General features: G+C 41.5%; 1 protein-coding gene across 2 annotated transcripts in view; it reads right to left on the reverse strand.

Annotated features, from left to right (window-relative positions):
• The window catches only part of LMTK2 (lemur tyrosine kinase 2), a 44,888-nt gene that overhangs the window by 7,680 nt on the left and 18,558 nt on the right, over nt 1-18,650 (reverse strand). For both annotated transcript variants that reach the window (XM_079953667.1, XM_079953668.1), the window contains exons 5-11: nt 18,105-18,223; nt 17,536-17,623; nt 9,048-9,181; nt 8,043-8,127; nt 6,305-6,426; nt 5,205-5,354; nt 1,949-4,841 (exon numbers count right to left, since the gene is read on the reverse strand). In XM_079953667.1, coding sequence (XP_079809793.1) covers nt 1,949-4,841; nt 5,205-5,354; nt 6,305-6,426; nt 8,043-8,127; nt 9,048-9,181; nt 17,536-17,623; nt 18,105-18,223 — 3,591 coding nt within the window. The remainder of the gene's footprint in view (nt 1-1,948; nt 4,842-5,204; nt 5,355-6,304; nt 6,427-8,042; nt 8,128-9,047; nt 9,182-17,535; nt 17,624-18,104; nt 18,224-18,650) is intronic.

An 18,650-nucleotide genomic window follows, 5' to 3' on the forward strand; every position in this document is an offset into this window, starting at 1 on the left:
TACCCACCAATTTCACAAAATCATAGAATTGTAAGGGACCCTAAGGATCATCTCGTCCAACCCCCTGCAATGCAGGAATATGCAGCTGTCCCATATGAGGATCGAACCTGCAACCTTGGCATTATCAGCACCACGCTCTAACCAACTGAGCTATCTATGCTAGCAACTGCATCATCATGCATTTCATTTTACAACTGTTTACCGTTGTTACTGCATGACATTTACCATACGCTTATTTCCAGGGGCTGCAAGCCTGAAGTGGGCAGGGCTAACGCAAAAATAGGTGCAGCCAGGGCTGAAAGTCAGCAGGGGGATCTCATACACTCACCTTCAGCTCAAAATAAAGGCATCTTCAAACCTAATTGCCTGATGGGGAAACTTTTGTTATGGGGAGGCACCATACAACACGGGGAGGGTTACCAACAGCAGCAACATCTTCTGTGACCCGACTTCCAGAAAGAACCACAGCTCCCACAATACAGCACCCCCAAGTACCAAAAAGATTCCTACCAGATAAAACCTTTTGTGTGGATCAACAGACCAAAAGATCTTGGTAAAACATAACTCAATTATTTTGGACAGCACTCAAAAGTTAAGAAACTCTGCACCATTCCGCAAACCTAATCATCGTTCATTTCTAGAGGTTTGGTGGGGTTTTTTTTTGTTTTGTTGCTTTTTTATATAATTAAAGGCCTCAATTTGCTGTGCTCGTTTGCTTTCCCACCAGGTATAAAAGGCACCTTGTGGCCTATCTTATTACAGAAGTAGGAACTAGATACACAACCTTGGACTTCTGTAAAGTAGGTCAACTATTTTCAGAGAGAGGGAGAGGGAGTGTACACACACAACCGTTCTAACTCAAAGAACTACAGGCAACCCCAGTGTTCTTCACAATCACAACTGTAGGTTACAGTGACCACCAATTGTTTCAAGCCTCGTGTGCTTCTTTGCTTAAATCATTGCCATTTAGTGCACTTAGGAGGCAAGATTGATACAGTTAGTGCAGCATGGCTCAGGATGATTTATTTCTTTATAGAAGGCCACTTCTTAGTGGGACACTGACTAGGAAAATTACAGGTAATCTGAATATTTTAGTTATATTTAATTGTATTTACCTACCTCTGTACAAATGAGGTATGGACTAAACAGGATAGATCGAGGAGCTGATAAACTTGTTCTATGATGCTCTTATTTTAGAATGAACGATCAACTCCACTCGTCCATCTTAGTTCAAACCCTTAAAAATCATGTGGGACAACAGGAATTGAGGCTTTTCACTTTCCTTTATGATTTAACACAGCTTACGTGTTGTGGCAATGATTTATTGTGAAAGCACCAAACTGTATGAAGAGGAAACAAATCACGATCTCTGGCTTTAGCATTACACCCAAACTAAGGTTTGTTTCAATCCAAAAGGAAGTCATCAGAGCAGAACCGCAATCTGTACTTTGGACATCGTGCTAAGCCAGAGACAGCAGAGTGGGCACAATCAAATTGAGCACATCTTTTTATGGCTTACTGTGATCAGTGTGCATATCCATTACTTGCACAGCTTTTGAAAACACAAGAAGAGTCTGCAGGATCAGGCCCGTGGCCCATCTAGCCCTGCATCCTGTTCTCACAGTGGCCAACCCAAAGTCCATGGGAAACTGAGCTTAACAGCACTCTTCCCGACCTGAGATTGTCTTAATCTCTATCATGAACTCCCGCAAACACACAATATTTAGATTCTATGTTTTTTTTCTGCAACAAAATATTTGCATAAGAAAGATTATGAAAACTCTGGCCTCTGAGATTATGTGGCTATTCTGTCTTCTCCTCCCCTACATCCTTGCACAAACTTCCATTTGCCACAGTGAGCCCAAGGTTTCCAAACTGATCGTGACCTTTCCACCACCAGCAGGCATTTACATTTTAGAGAACAAATAACAAGAAAAGCATCAGATACCTGATCGAAAAGATAGACTGTGACATCATCAAAGAACGTTACGGCTTTCCTCTCATTCTTCATAAAGTTTTCAGAAGGGTTGTTCTGCCCTGGTGGCTTCGGATGTTTTAACAAGCTCCTCAGATGTTTGCCATCATCTCTATCCGTAAGGATCACCGGTACTTGATGGACAAGTTCCTCATCGCTGTCAGAGCTGAGTCCATGCAAGTGGAAAGTTCTCATATCATCCTCAGAATCGTCACTGTTCTCATCTTCTTCATCAGCATCATCCCCATCCACTGATAGATCAAGCATCCCAGAAACATCAAGTTTACCAAGGTATTTTCCTTCGATGTCTGGCTCTTTCAACTTATTATGACCTTCAAAGTGGCACACTAAGGATGTTTCCAACACTTCAGCAGGGCCATACAAGTTAGATGTGAGTTTTAGATCTCTCTCAGGAAGGAAGTCTGCTGTGTTAGTGCCTGTGCAAGAGACACTTCTGGGGGAATCCTCATATATGATCTCAATGTCATCTTCATCAGTAGGCTCTAGTTCTACCACAGGTAGCAATGAAGCTGTATTGTCACCTTTATGAAGATACTCTTGCTTTGTTTCAGTGGTCTCCAGCTTCTCCTCCAACTCTAGCTGCAAGCATGAGTTCTTTGTGAACTGGTGATTGGCTACTTGGTCATCACTTGATCGATTTTCTGCATTTTTATGCTCTTCTATTTCAAAGTAGTCACTGCATGTAACACCCTCTGTTCGTACTTGAGCATCTGCCAATGTATTTGTAACCTCAGATTTCTTATCTAGTTCAGAATCATTATCAGAAAAATAGGCGGAATCTCTGTACGAATTCTGGATGCCACCAAAAGAAGTCTTAGAGATGCCTTCAAATGTGTCCATGGTATTTGCTGTGTCTAAGTCTGTATTGACATCTGGCGACAGAATGATCATAGGCTTATCACGCAAAAGACCATCACCAGCAGCACTGGACAAAGCCATGTCTTCATTGGAGTTGCTGCCAACAAGGTGTGAAGTCCATTCAGGAGACTCCAGGTTTTCAGTTTCATAGCCACTGTCAGCAGGTTTATCAGGTGGCAAAGGTTTCTGTGGGCTCTGACCCACTAAAGACTCTAAGACCTCAATAACATCTAATGAATCCAATGAGTCCGGTGTATCAATAGACTGCCCCATACTCTGTGTGGGAGCTGATAAACTGTCCTCCAGTAGACTGTCGTGACTTGTACGGTCTGAAGGAAGGACAGATGAAAGCGCAATGTCTTTGATCGGGGTCTCCTTGTTACATTTCTGAGCCTCGGTTAAAGCTTCGTCAGTTGGCTCCAGAATATACTCATCACCTTGCTCTAATCCAGATGGCTTATTCTTCAGATCCTCAATCAGCTCCCCCCAAGAACTACTATTGCATTTAAGTTCCTGCTTATTCTGCTGTCTTTCTTCCTCTTGAGCATGGAGTGCAATGCTATGACCGGGGCTACTCCCATTAGTTTGGTTTTTGGCATTCATGGATAACGTTTCATTAAAGCCAGCTTCAGAGACTTGATCCATGTCAAGGTAAGAGTAATCAATACTGTGGGCAGAGTTATCATTAACTTCTATGTTAGGAGAGGGTTTTTCAGTTCCTGATAACGGGGATACCTGCTCCTTCTCCATCGCAGGTGACCTAGGAGACGTTTGACCTTGCATAAGGGGCTGGGGCGGAATACTTTTGTTTTTATTTGTGCTCATTTGCACAAAATGTTCGTCTTCATGGACTGGAGAATTCCTATCCATTTTAAGTTCAACCCCCAGAGAGTTTGTATTTGGTGGATCTAGCACTTTTGTGTTGTCAGATGCTCTTTTTAAGTCACCACCACCAGTTCTGTTACTCAGTGCCCCCTTTAGTAAATTATTCTCTTGAAGGAAAAGGAAGTTATCCGACAGCTCTTCTGAAGTCAGTAAGCTAGGATCGGACTGCATTATGATATCCTCCTGCAAGCAACCAGCTTCACTTTCAGAAGCATGTCTTGGACTTCTCTTCTGGAGCTGATCAACTACAGACTCCTCAAGACCTGAATATGAAGCTGCTTCAAGCTCGACATGAATATCATTTAGATCAGCCAACTCAAACCTATTTCTCATATCTGTAAATTGTTCCATTCTGTCGATATCACTAAATATATCTTGGAAATGACTTTCAGGACAATGAACATGGAAATCCTGTTCCTTGGGATATGTATTGTAATGGAGAGAGTCCCTATCTGTAGTGGATTCAGCAGCAAAGTCCCCAAGAACTATGAAGTGAGAGTTTTTGTCCTTTACAACTGCATGACTGTCCATGTCAGTCATCAATATAGAATCCTGGTTATCAAAGTTTACACTATTGTCTCTGCTCTTCTCTTCTAACTGGATGTAATAATCATTTCCAACAGAAGGGTTTTGGGCATTAAACACGGGAAGTTCCCCAGGGACACGAAGCACATCCTGCCCACTTTCAACTTGATTCCCAGGTCCTTGCTCCGTAAGTGTGTTCTCAAAAACCTCCACCGGGAAGAAGATATTGGTGTAAGTCATTCCCTCATCAGGATTTGCCTGGCTGCATTCAAAGTGGTCTTGTTTGGCTGCTTCCCAGATGCATTCAAAGTTGAGCCCTCGACTTGTTTCAGTTACCGTGAGAACTTCTTCCATCTCACGGCCAAACCTGTTGCCTGTGAAATGATCCAGGATTGGAAAGGCAGAGTTACCAGAGGACTCTCTGTTTGAAGTATCAGGCTTGAGATCATTCCACTGTTCAGGATCAATCACCGAGTCCCTTTGACTTTGCATACGGAGATAAGTTAGAAGCTTATGCACTTCGTCTGCTGTTGCTCTCTTGTCTGGAGACAGCCAACAGAACTGTAAAACTTCATACCTATGAAAAGAACAACATATTCCATTTTCAATAATGTAGGTAATAATGGCCATTAAGAAAAGTCAATGTTGTATCAGGACAACAATTCCTTTCAATAGGCAATAAGTCTTCTTAAGTTTGAGAAATGTGCCAATTGTTTTACTTCTACTTATTAAGTGCTTGCAAACTTTTTACTACTTTGAATTATTTTTGGCATTACAAAACAGACCTCCCAATATTCAATATCTGCTCAGTCACAATATCACTAGATGGTCACAGGGAGCCACAACCTGCCCTTTCCTATTAGTCTTAAATAGCTATTTTAAAGACCAATGAAATTAATGGAATATAACTGGATAGAGACTTCAGATACTCAAGTTTTACCATCTATCAGAATATGGCTGCTCAAGACGAGGTTCTGAAAGCTTCGTCTGCTTCTCTTTTATGACCTGCACCAGGACTTCATCATCAGATAAATGGGAGTAAGGCTTCACAGCACCGCTGAAAAGCTCCCATAGCGTTACACCTAGTGACCTGCAAAAATAAAAGTCTTCAATAACAAGATGCCAGAACACAACACAACAGAACACAACAAGATGCCAGAACAACACATCATGGTACTCAGTCCATAAGCTATGTCAAAAGGGATACCAAACACTCTAGGTGTGAAACTCACTCACTAGCAAGGTCTAGATCCCTAACTCCAAAAGCTCAAATCACCCAGCTGTGGAATGATGTACAAAAACCTATTTCAGTTCTACTACTCACTAGTAAATCCCAACCCTGTTACATTGTCAGTAGAATTAAAATGGGGCCTTTGGAGATATATATTATATATGCATGCTAGCAATCCAGTCTGCAGAGTTGTTTTCAAACGAACTGCTGAACAGTTCTAACACACTCGTGTCAGTCAGAGGAATGGCTGAAACAATCTCAACAATCTCTGCCTTGCCAATTTTCTCTCTACCTCCTCTGTGTGCAAGGACAGAAAACTTCCATTTTCCCTTTAGAAAGAGGCAGCAGTTTGCCATTACGTATGAATTCATAGGATTGTGGTTTGTTCTGGATACAATCAGCTACAAGAAACCAGAGTTTCAAACCATGGTTTGAAACTCTGGTTTATTTTTAACATATGGTATTTTAAACAAACCAGAGTTCTTTGTATAAAGCAGCAAACTGCAATTTGCTTTAAGTGAAAGCAGAAGCTCTCTTCCCTTTCCCCTCTCACACAGAGGAAAGGTAGTGCCAAAGCCCAAGTCTACAATCACTTATCAATGATTTTGACCAAAGATGGGTGATGGTGGTCCCTTCAGATATTGCTGGACTCCAGCTCCTATCAGCCCCAACCAGAACAGCCGAAGAATGACAGGAGCTGTAGTCCAACATCTAGAGAGCCACAGATGTCCCAACCCTGCCCAAGATCTCCCTCTAAACCAGGCCAAACACTTTTAATTAAGCAAAGCTTTAGACTATTGTTTTCATACCAGATGTTACTGTACTTTGTTTGCTCAGCTGTTAACAGTCTGTCCTGAAAGCTAGTCACCAGCTCTGGTGCAGTCCATCGAAGAGGCACAAGCTTCTTTTCATCTGTTTCAATATAATCTTCCTATTATATCAAGGAAAGAGACAAAAAATTCAAAGGGCAAACAAAAACCACACATTGTCAAATGCTGTTTGTTCTCTCATGCCTCAGATTCCTTGGAATTAGAGAACCCTTGAATTGCCTTTGCAAAAAAGAAGGGTCAGCACGAGGGAACCAAAGCCAAAAAAATGCAATGAAGGTTCAAAATGAAGCTAAAGTTGGAGGGAATATTGGGGATTGCAATGTGCCCAATGTGTTTTGGAGTAGAGTCTTTCAGAAGCAAATGTCATAAATAAATCACTACCCAAAAATTATCAGAAATCTCTTTGCCCCAGAAGGTGGAAATACTCTGAAATGTATTGGGCAAAATCCAATATTTAATTCTATGGCTGAATTTCCTATTGATTTAGTTCAACTGAAAAATCAATAAGTAATGATTAACTTAGTCTGTATAACTGAGGCTTTGCTTCCTCTTTTTGGCTTCTGTAGCTTTTGGCCAGCCTTTCTGCATTGGAAACCTGCAATTCAGTGCTCACCTAGACATCTATACTCTATACTTCAGCACTGCTGCCATAGGAACTGAGCTAGTTGCACAACCTCCCTACTACTGTCTCTTAGCAGAGAAGCACTGTGGAAGCTATATGGTGGAAGGGGGAAAGCGAAAGCATGTACAACATTATCCTGTAGCAACAGAGCAGTGCTATGGTGGTTGGGTGCATGGACCATGTTCAGTGCCATTTGCGGCCAGAGAGATAAGTTGGTGACAGCAGAATCAGTAGCATGGATACAGGAAGAATAAGATTGGGTCAATCAATCAGAATGTCCAGGCAGTGTTTCCTATGAGTGTATGTAGGTCCACATTAAAGAACCTGCTCAAGAAACAGACTGGTAGCTAGACCACTAAATTAAAGCATTTAGGTGGAACCTAGTATTTTATTTTATTGATCCATGGCACTCAGGTTTTATAATGCAAAAACAAATTTAAATTGTTTACCAAAAATGAGAAATTTAGCTGTGTGACATGAAGATAATATTTATTCACTCTAATGCCATATATTTCATCCAAACAAGTCTAAATAACCAGTATCGACTATCATCGTATGGATATAAATTCAGGTACATTTGATGCTCATTAAATGCACTACATGGTGCAAGCAAAGGCGAAATGAAGCTCCAACAAGTTTTCTGATTAAATGAGAAGCAGCCAATAGTGGTTTGCCATTTTTACTGGAGGAATGACAGGAGGCAGGAGGCAGAAAAAACATCCAGGGGAAGGATTAAGCATGCCCTCTCTATGCCTCAGATCAACACCAGAGGCTGCTTTTAATTTTTTTAAGGGTGTTCCTAATCCTACTGGATTCAGTTACCAGCACAAGATTGCACAGGCCTTAATATCAGCAGTATATAGTACCTCTTAAATGGCACAATCCCACTGACATATGCAAATTACTGCACTAGAACAAAGAGTAGATGGAGATCAGCAAGTCCAACATGCACAGATGCATCAAAGAGCAGTATAAAAATGGAGATTACAATGTGCACCATTATCGAGCTACAGAACTGCTCACAGTTCAGCAAGCCCACGTAAAACAGTAATTTGTAGCTTTAGCCACTGCCATTCTGTAAATGTGTCAACTTACCTTATACCTACTGAATCCTATTCCATAATCTCCCACTTTTACGTTTAGATCGGATGTAAGGAAGCAGTTGCGTAAGGCTAGGTCACTGGGAAAAAATACCAAAATACTGCAATGAGAACAAAAGTTCACAATAGCTCCTATGATTAAAAAAAATCAATAATGCGGCCAAGCTCATCTGACACAGCACAATATTAGATTACAGCTTTAAATATAGCACCAGCCGTTCAAAAATCATCATGGAACAGACACATGTGCTTATCTGAGCCCTGGAGAACAAGAATGGTGAAATGGATCAAATACTGGACTTTGGCTAGAAAGCATGAGTGAAGCTGCAACATTCACTTGGTAATCTTAGGCCAGTCTGCTGCAAATGACATCTTTGTGAACAAACAGCAGCTGGAGGGTGGGGGGAAGAGGGATATATTTGGCAGGAAACAGGGGAAGGGGTCTAGATCGGGGTCCTGCAGCTGTTTTTTCTTCAAAATAGAAAATTGAAGTGGCCAGCTAAACACACTTCTTAACAAGCAAAAATAATGTAGTATGTACTTTTGCTTTTCGAATACTGTTGCACAAGTCATCCAGGGAAACCTCAGACAACCACAGCATAGACAGACTACAAGCAATTTCATTAGGGTTGAGTTTCAGTGGAAAAATGGCAGTTCAATTACCGGCCACATTCATGTCAACATTTTATTCATACATAAACTGTAAAATAAAAAAGGGTTGCGATTCAGTTGAAGAAATGTGTGCATTTATAAGACTATGCTGCAGCCACAACCTCCACTTTGTGATCTTCCAACTCATGGATGGAAGCAAAACAAAAAACAGAACCGCAAACGTCTTTATATTCTGTGGCAAGGGGTAGCGGGAAATGCAAATAAGAAGGTTGCTGCTATATTCAGCATGCCTTAGAACCTACTAAATCTAGTATTTCAGAACTAAGGGATTTGTCTTTGTCTTTTATGTAATGTACATGCAAAAGCATTATTCATTTGGAAGCCATACCCATGGACAAAATTATGTTTATGCATTATGCAGAGTCCAGCTGCAATCTCACACGCCATCCTCTGTAGCAACATTATTTGGGAATCTCCTTTAATGTTCTCCTGTTCATTGCAAAGGTACGTTTTTAGGTCACCCTGTAAAACAAGAACAGTCATCAATGCCTTCTCAAGCTGGTTGCACTTAACAGTTATTTAATGAAGCAGCAGCTAAGCGCAGTTTAGGTCTTGCCAGTCAACAAGGTTATAAATATTAGTTATAAATAAGCTTGCACTCAGAGAGCACTGTCGTCAAATTTCAAGTCTCTATAATGTTTCTTTAAAAAGGCAGCTGAGGTACACACCGTGACTGTTTTAAAGCTATTCAGGACTTATTTATGCACTTAATATAATAACTGGTCTGGAATAAAGTTATGGGAAAATGAAAAATGGAAGCTATACCCACAGGTCTTCTCTGGGACAGGAAAAGAAAGGGGCTAAGAGGATAAGAGGCAAGAATGACAATGCATGGAAGGATGGATAGCAGCACTGATCTCTGTGCAAAGTGGCTGTGCTTCTGAACCTGTCTCTCTCATATACATTAGCCACTACACTGCACCAGCCCTGCACATAAGGGCTGGTTTAAAGCAGATTCACACCACACTCAAGTATTCTGAAAAACACATCTACTATACTAGGATCACACGAATTGATCTGAGAGAATGATACTACAGTACTACAAATCTTGAGTTTCAACATTTATTCATTGCAGCAAGAGGGCATGACACTTAACAGTAGACTGTATAAGAAAACTGCAGACAGGTGAAGGGAACAAAAGTTCCACGGTAAATTTCAAAGTGTACATCTCTCATTCATAAATGGATGCCCACCACTCAATTATTATATGTTTGTTAACCGGCAGCTGGATGCCTGGGCGCAGCTGAAAAGCATTGGGTTGGAGGCAGCATCTAAATTCTATCTAGCTTCTAACCTGCAATGCCTCGACCCATGAACACATTACAGAAGCATGCGCACAAAGCAGAGGCAAAACTGCTTCACCAACCCTAGATGGCAGCAAACTATTAGGCAAAAGTCACAGCAGCATAAGAGAAGTTTGTTTTACAGCAAGACACCATTTGCTGAATTACCTCCTACAATTTGCAAGTAAAAATGATTACAGGTTGTTAAATGAGTCTACTGCCCTATGTTTTGCGGGGGGAGGGGGGATTTTGTTTTTTAAGGAAGCCATTTCTCCTGGACGGGAATTTTCTACTCAAAATTCATTTGCACTAAAATAGCTCACACAAAAATGTACTTTAACCCACACCTTCCAGAATGCAAGTGTAAAAAGCAGAGATGAAGAAGGGCATGAACAAAGCTTGACTGGGAAACTGCTTAAACACTTCCTCTGCACAACAGCAGGCTGCCAAGTGGCCAAAATAGTTCTGAGCATAATGGGTTAGCACAGTCTGGAGATGCATCTGTTAATTTGCAATGCACAACATATTTAGTGTGCAACATACATTTGCAACTCTTTTGTTTTAAGAACCTGCACTTGAATAACACAGTCTAAGTTTCCTTTTATAGCTTCTGAAGACTCACAGCTAACAAGATTAGTAATCAACTATGGGCTGTCATGTTCAAAGCAAAATCCCAAACCCAGGCTTGCCTCTGAAGGTACACTCAACAAAAAACTATGGCCAACCACAACTCCCTGACAAGCATATGGTTGCAAATGTGAATTATGTTGCATTCATACTTTTAAAATATAAGCTAACTTCTTTATATCTTGATCTTAACTTGGGGCTCCCAGCATTCTCTCATCGAGCTGATTCATTAGGCCTCCACCAGTTAACTTCAAGTGCTCCCAAACCATTCAATCAGCCCTCCATTCACCTTTACACACATTTTTTACATTTACAGTTAAGACTATATTATGCGTGAAGTGGTCCTAATCCCTTTTGAACTTCAGAAAGAAAATGCTAAAGATGTAACAGGAATCAGTATACAGTACTTTAAGCTTCTTTACGCAATAATTTAGTACAGGCACGTCCAAAGTCTGGCCCGGGGGTCTAATCCGGCCCTCAGGTTGATTTAATCCGGCCCCTGTGGCAGTTTATATACTGGGCAAAAAAACTCAACAACCTCAACTTCAATCCTTAAAAAAAGCCCAACAGATTTGGGGGAAAATCTTAAAAAAAGCTCAGCAACTTTGGTTGTCCCTCACACATGTTCACTTCATCAAATCTGGCCCTCTTTGAAAAAAGTTTGGACACCCCTGGTTTTGTAGAAATTCATGGGCTTCTGCATACAATTCCAAATTGCTACTGTGTGTCTCTTCAGCAGAAGAGGAGAGAGGAAGGCAGAGGAAGGAAAGGATATACAGTTTCTACCACTGGCATCCCAGAAAATTTAAGGCTTCCTTCCGGAATGGTGCCAAGTTAGAACTATTCATTGCTCATATTCGTTACCCACACAGTAATGACATTTTTCAAATGTGCTACAGTAATTTTTCTGGAATTAATACATTAGGTTTCTCCAATACCTGGTTTGGAAACTGAATCTCAAAAAGGCACTTGTGTAGCACGACTGACTTGCTCTTACCTTGGTTCCTGTTGTATAAACTGTTAAAAGCCAACTCCCTCTAATGATCCATAGTTTAATCAAACTGTTTGACTGAAATACACGTTGCCAAGCATGACACTCCCAATTAAATGTTAGCAGATTAGGCTTTGGAAAATATATTTAATACTAATAAGTTATGCAAACTGCAGTTGGAAAGAGCTATTTCAGAAGAGTCATTTTTCCTGAATTCAAGGGAAGAGGAAAGGTCTTTTCCAAGAGGATACTTCCTATAACACATGCCTCATCTTAACACACAGTGCTTCTTAAGAACCATTTTTCCACATGCAAATGTTGTGCAGGAGCAAACGGACGAAATTCGAAAACAATGGAGACTCCTCCCCCCTTCATCAAGCAGCAACTGAATTTTAAAACCAAATTGGAAAACCAGAGCAAAAAAGAGCTCCTATCTGGAAGCCACTTAAATCCTCCTTCGTGGCTGCCTTCTCTGCATACACAGTTGTTTGCATGTAATGGCTTGCCACACAGCAACCTTCACCACATCATTGCAAACTTCCCAAATGGGGAGAGCTTACCTGCCCATATGGACCACTACCTGCTAGTAACTTGCAACAAGGAGTAAACCACTAGAGGGAGATATTTCAAGCACCTGCTCAAGCTATAGCAATGCCTATACTTTGGAACTCCCTGCCTATTGATGTTAAGCAGCAAGCATAACTATAATCTTAGTACACCATCATTGTGTGCTTTTGCTTTGTACTGTACTCTATTAGATGCCTGCTGAAAATGTTTGTTTCAGAGGATCTATTCAGACACATGCTTTGTTTATCTGTTTGTAAATTTGCTTCACATGTTTTGTTTAGATTTTTAAAGTTTTAAAATGTTTGTTAAATCATTTATTTTGTAGGTAGCATGCTCCTTGTTCCAACTCCAGTAGGTTTTTTTTATTTCCTCTTATGGTTTTCCATTTCTCTCACAACTCTAAGGTAGCTGGGATCACTGGTGATGGTTTTTCTGGAACCTTTTCCTATGCACATTAGGGTTAATTTGCATTAGAAAATGTTCTGATGCCTTGAGAGTGATCTAATGTAGTATGCTTATTTTACTTGTATTTAGCAAACATATCTTTAAAACAGCCAAGCTGTGCTAATATTGTATGTGGAATTGGTATCTATTCACCGCTGCTCATGAACTTATGAAAGAAAAAAAAATCCATGGAAAAATAAAGTAGTGGAACATTTTCGGTTTTGGAATTACTGGCTGGAATTAAGCTACTACTGATGCGCATGATGAGAGTGATTTTTACAGCAGCTAACTGATCTATTTGGGGGTAATTTTTTTGAGGGTAGGGAGCAGAATAGGTGTCTTATTCTTTCAAAGCTTTGCAGAGTTTATATGTAAACTTCCTTGGGCAGTCCTTAAAGGAGATATGAGTGACTTAGTGACAGAGGGAGTCAACTGGAAAACTAAGCTGTATGAAAGGTTCCAAGATTAGCAGCTTCTTTAAGCATCAGTTTTCACAGCTGTAAGGAAAATCCTGAGAACACACCAAATCCCCATGTATAGCAACAGAGAATAACAGCCAGGAAGTATATCCCTGTTCTAAGGCTACATTTGGAAAGTGTGAGGAGGGGAAGCAGGGTGTTGGGGGGGGGGTAGAGAAAGTGTATGACTATGGCATGGGAAGTGCCAACATCAAGCAACTTTAAGGAAAGGAGCAAATGTTGTTGTTGTTGAGTCGTTTAGTCGTGTCCGACTCTTCGTGACCCCATGGACCAGAGCACGCCAGGCACTCCTGTCTTCTAATGCCTCCCGCAGCTTGGTCAAACTCATGTTAGTAGCTTTGAGAACACTGTCCAACCATCTCGTCCTCTGTCATCCCCTTTTCTTTGTGCCCTCCATCTTTCCCAACATCAGGGTCTTTTCCAGGGAGTCTTCTCTTCTCATGAGGTGGCCAAGGTATTGGAGCCTCAGCTTCAGGATCTGTCCTTCCAGTGAGCACTCAGGGCTGATTTCCTTAAGAATGGAGAGGTTTGATCTTCTTGCAGTCCATGGGACTCTCAAGAGTCTCCTCCAGCACCATAATTCAAAAGCATCAATTCTTCGACGATCAGCCTTCTTTATGGTCCAGCTCTCACTTCCATACATCACTACTGGGAAAAACATAGCTTTAACTATACGGACCTTTGTCGGTAAGGTGATGTCTCTGCTTTTTAAGATGCTGTCTAGGTTTGTCAAAATTGGGAATGGAGTACGACAAGCCTGTATATTGTCTCCCTGCTTATTCAACTTATATGCAGAATTCATCATATGAAAGGCTGGGATGGATGAATCCCAAGCCAGAATTAAGATTGCTGGAAGAAATATCAACAACCTCAGATATGCTGTCTAGGTTTGTCATTGCTTTTCTCCCCAAAAGCAGGCGTCTTTTAATTTCGTGACTGCTGTCACCATCTGCAGTGATCATGGAAACCCAAGAAAGTAAAATCTCTCACTGCCTCCATTTCTTCCCCTTCTATTTGCCAGGACGTGATGGGACGATTGGCCATGATCTTAGTTTTTTTGATGTTGAGCTTCATACTATATTTTGCGCTCTCCTCTTTCACCCTCATTAAAAGGTTCTTTAATTCTTCCTCACTTTCTGCCATCAAGGTTGTGTATATCGCATATATTGCAAAGGAGCAAATGAATGGGGGCTAATCCAGAAAAGGAGAGCAGAAAGAAGAGCTCGTAAAGGACAGAATCTAGAAATCAGCAAAATACCAGAGATTGAAGGAGTGGCTGAGGGGCAGTTGCATATGGAAAGTTGGGTAGATAAATAATCTAGGAGTAGTACACTGTATGGAGGGGAGGACTACAATTCCCATCATTCCTGACCATTGGTCATGCTTCCTGGGGCTGAAGCCAAAAAACATCAGGAAAGCACCATGTTAGCTACCCCTAGAATAGACCTCTAGGGTCTTTCTTTTAGCTCTGGAGAAAATAATCTAGGTTAAAAACAGTAACTGACGTGAGCCAGTATGACTGTCAGTTTTTAAGCCTCCCCCCCCCCCCACATCACTTTTGTTTTTTTAACACAAGACAAGCTTCCCCGTCTATGTACTTCTCTTTTCTAGAAATTTAGAATCAAGCAGTCACAGTTCTAGGAAGGATTAAAGGTAAAGTGTATGCTCCAAAGAGTGAGTGCACACTTGCTGCCCGGAACTGCCAACTTCTTCTCATTCTGCAGCAAAAAGTTCCTGACGAGCTACTTTCTATGGAAGCATACCCAGTTAACAGGCTGGCCGGCCGGCCTTGCCATAATAATGTTACATCCACTTCATAATACGATTCTTTGCTCCTCATTCGTCATGCTATCAACAAATAATTCTGTGCGCTGACGGAAGATTGGCTACATACAGCTGGGTAATATATTACAGTTAATAAGATGGTTACTACCCTATTTTTAACCTGGTACAACCTCAGGACGATCGGAAATGATACACCATTAGTTAATTATAGATTAAGAGGACTGCCACAAACATGCCATCTAGTCCCTACACAATCATTTGAGAGAAGAGGAAACTAAGGAGCTATTGCTTGTTTTAAGAAAACAGCAGCAGCTAGACTTTATGAAGGGCTAGGAGAGCTCACGAGCACTTTACACAGTATTCTGTCAGATGTCATCACAGTTCTACTTAGGCACAGTGGATCAATTCTATGTTGTTTTATATTTCAGGCAATAACAGTGGGCAATATGCTTTAGTTGAGATTCCTGCATTGCAGGGCTTGGACTAGATGAGCACTTCCAACTCTACAATCCTATGGTTCTAAGACATATAGGTTTTTAGGTATAGACCTGCATCTTCCCAAAGCATGTAGGTAATGGTGAAGGTACAGAGAATTACAATGAAAGCAAGTGAAAATCAGTCTCAATGAAGAACTTAAATGCATTGGTTGTCAAGGTAAATTATTTTTTACCACCGAGGAAAAAGCCACCACCATGCTGCAGAGGTTTAGAACCACCCCCAGACACAATTTCCACTGCCTGTTAAGAGCCAACTGTGCAGCAAAAAAAAAAGGTGTGTGTGCGTGGAAAACATCCATCTATGTTGGTCAGAGAAAGCACTTACTGTCTGATACTTATTAAAGTTGCACAAAGTAAGTGCGGCTATAACTGTCTATGTTAACAGGGCTATGTACCACAGCATGCAATTAACACCAGCTTCACATCCCACTCTCCTCACTTACAAAAGTTACGCACATCTCACATACTTGTAAGTAGCAATGTGTTTTTGCAGCCGCTAAGCCGTACATTATTCCACTTCTAAGACAAGGTTTGGTTTAATCGAAGCAGGCTGTAGCAACAGGATTTTAATTTGTATGCCCATCATTTAGCAGTGAAGTTTATGAAGGCCAGTTCCTTCCCCGAAAAGCTTACTGCACAGCTACAACAGAAATGTATTCTATGCTGGCAAGCGAAATCCTTGCCTGGATTATACATGCCACAGAATCACGACAATTTCTGACATGATGTGCTAAGCCTTCAAGCAACTGGAGTATTAACAAGTTATATTCTATAAACTATGACAACTTGAATATGCAGGAGCTTCCTGGAGACCGATTAAATACATCAGAAGAAGCATGACACAATATAGGTACAAGTAAGTTATTGAATAGCTGCCAAGTAATATAAGATTTTCACAGTAAAAGGTCATGTCCTACACCCACCCCACCTCCAAAGAACAAGAAATGAAATGAAAAACTAATTAGCACTGAACACCTCTAGGGACACAAGAAACTTATTGCAAAAAAATTAACTAGGCCAGACCCACAATCCACCTAATTCGTTAAGATTCTGAAAGGACACTTGTTCCAGGAGCACTAGACAACCACAGACACTTAAACTTAGAGTAAACTCATGTAAAATAAACACACAACACACCTGACTGTGAGGCCTGCATTTTAAATGAAATTAAAACCAACCTAGAATACCAGAAGTGGCCATGCCAGGAAATGGCAAACAGCTGTTTGCTGCCAAATGCTGATTGTAAAAGCTGTTGCGTGTAAATGTGTAAAAACAACACAGTGAATTAGGAAATCTGTGTTAGAACGATTTCTTCCCTCCCCTTCCCCCTGAACAGTGCCTGATTTAGTGTGAGCTAGGATGGTTGGCCAGATATCAAATTTTCTTCTACACGGCCTATTTTTACAAATTCCAAGAAGACTGCACTGGTTCAAATTAACCCCCTGACAAGTCTCCAGGTAAGCATCCCTAACCTGGTTCCCCCACCCTCCTCTTCCCCAACCCCTTTCCCTTTTGCATAGTCTTAGCCTGCAAGCCTGAGGGCAAGAACTTATTACTGAGATTTGTAAATCATTCTGGGAGCCTTTTTTTTTTGGCCCCACAGGGGGATAAAAATGCTTTAGATAAATGCAGATGAAAAGGTATGAAAGTTGGAAGTAAAGTATCTTTTAAAAATATAGCTACAAGGAAAAGCTTTCTGAAGCCCTAGAGCAGGTATGAGTAACCTTTGCCCTCCAGATGTTGCTAAACTACAACTCCTATCATCCATGCCAGGCATAGGCAAACTCGGCCCTCCTTAGCTAACAGGACCAGTGGTCAGGGATGATGGGAACTGTAGTCCCAAAACATCTGGAGGGCCAAGTTTGCCTATGCCTGATCCATGTGATCATGCTGGATGGGGCTGATGGAAGTTTGGGCCCCAACAACACCACCTGGAGGGTCACCCCTTCCCTGTTCTAGAGAAGACTTCCCTAGTGCAGTGCTAAGCCAGTGCGTTGTGTCTTTTAGACCTCTTAGCCTGAGCGCAGGGACTAACATTTGCAAGTCTCCCCGCCCCCTCCGAAAAGTGGGATAAAATGCTTTAAATAAAAAATCAAGTAAACATCAAGCTCTGTGCTATTACAATGAAATGGCATTTACTCACCAAGTCACAAAACTCAAATACCAAAAGATAGGGAATGGCTTCCACACACTGCCCTGTACACTGGAGGACGTTTGGATGCTGAAGAATTCTGCAGGGAAAGAGAAACAAAGAGAGGCTCTTCAGGTCAGGCATACTCCATTTCTTTCCAGGTTTATGAGTCAAAGGGATCTCGGAAATGCCCACCCCAGCAGCACACTTCATCTTCAGTGAGCAAATGATTTCTGAAAGTGACACCCCGCTCCTGGCTATCGGTAAATGAAAGGGACAGAACCACAAGCCTTCCATGCAGCAGCTAGGCATACATGAAGGAGGTAAGAGACAGTATTCAGAATGCTGCACCTGGACTGAAAAGATCAGAGTTCAGACCTTTGCTTCAGCTATTAAAGCTTGATGGGTAGCCTAACTTTATTCTTTCAAGCTCACTTTTTCATGTGCTCCACAATGAGCACATTATGTGCACCACAGAGGACAAGGCTATCGATGGCCATTGTGAGAAATATGTAACGATGCATTTTCACAAAAGCTAACCATGCCCTCCTACTTTGCACTGCTATTAAGATGCTACTTACAAGTACGGCTCTCCATGCCTCAAAAATCGTTCTTGCTCCTTGGAACTGGCACTTGCTTTCAGCTCCTTCACAATAACTCTGGCCACGCTGGAGCCTGTGTAAACCTCCCCAAGCAAAACCTGAAAAACAAGCAGCAGGTATTTGAAAACACGGAGGAAGCCACTGTGTGCACAAGTAAAATAAAAGTCACTACAAGGCACGTGAAGAAGACGGAGGAGGTCAGGAACTTGCTTATACCATTGTTGTTGTTATTCTTTCCCCACCCTTCACTGTAAGGTCTCAAGTCAAACCACTGCGTCCATCAAGCCTGGAGTGACCTACTCTGACTTGCAGCAGCTCTCTCCAGGGTCTCTAAGGCCTCAACTCTTTTTTCAATAGCTCCTTTAACAGGAGACCACAAGAGCTGAACCTGGGGTTTCATGCATGCAGAGCAAGGTCACTAGAGTGGACACTTATGGAAAGATTTCCTTAGATGTCCCAGATCACTATCATTTCACTGACTAAGCAGAGTGGAGACAGCTGCACACAGACTTCCAATCCTCTGTA

This window comes from Podarcis cretensis, assembly GCF_951804945.1.
Source record: "Podarcis cretensis genome assembly, chromosome: 14".
NCBI lineage: Eukaryota > Metazoa > Chordata > Lepidosauria > Squamata > Lacertidae > Podarcis > Podarcis cretensis.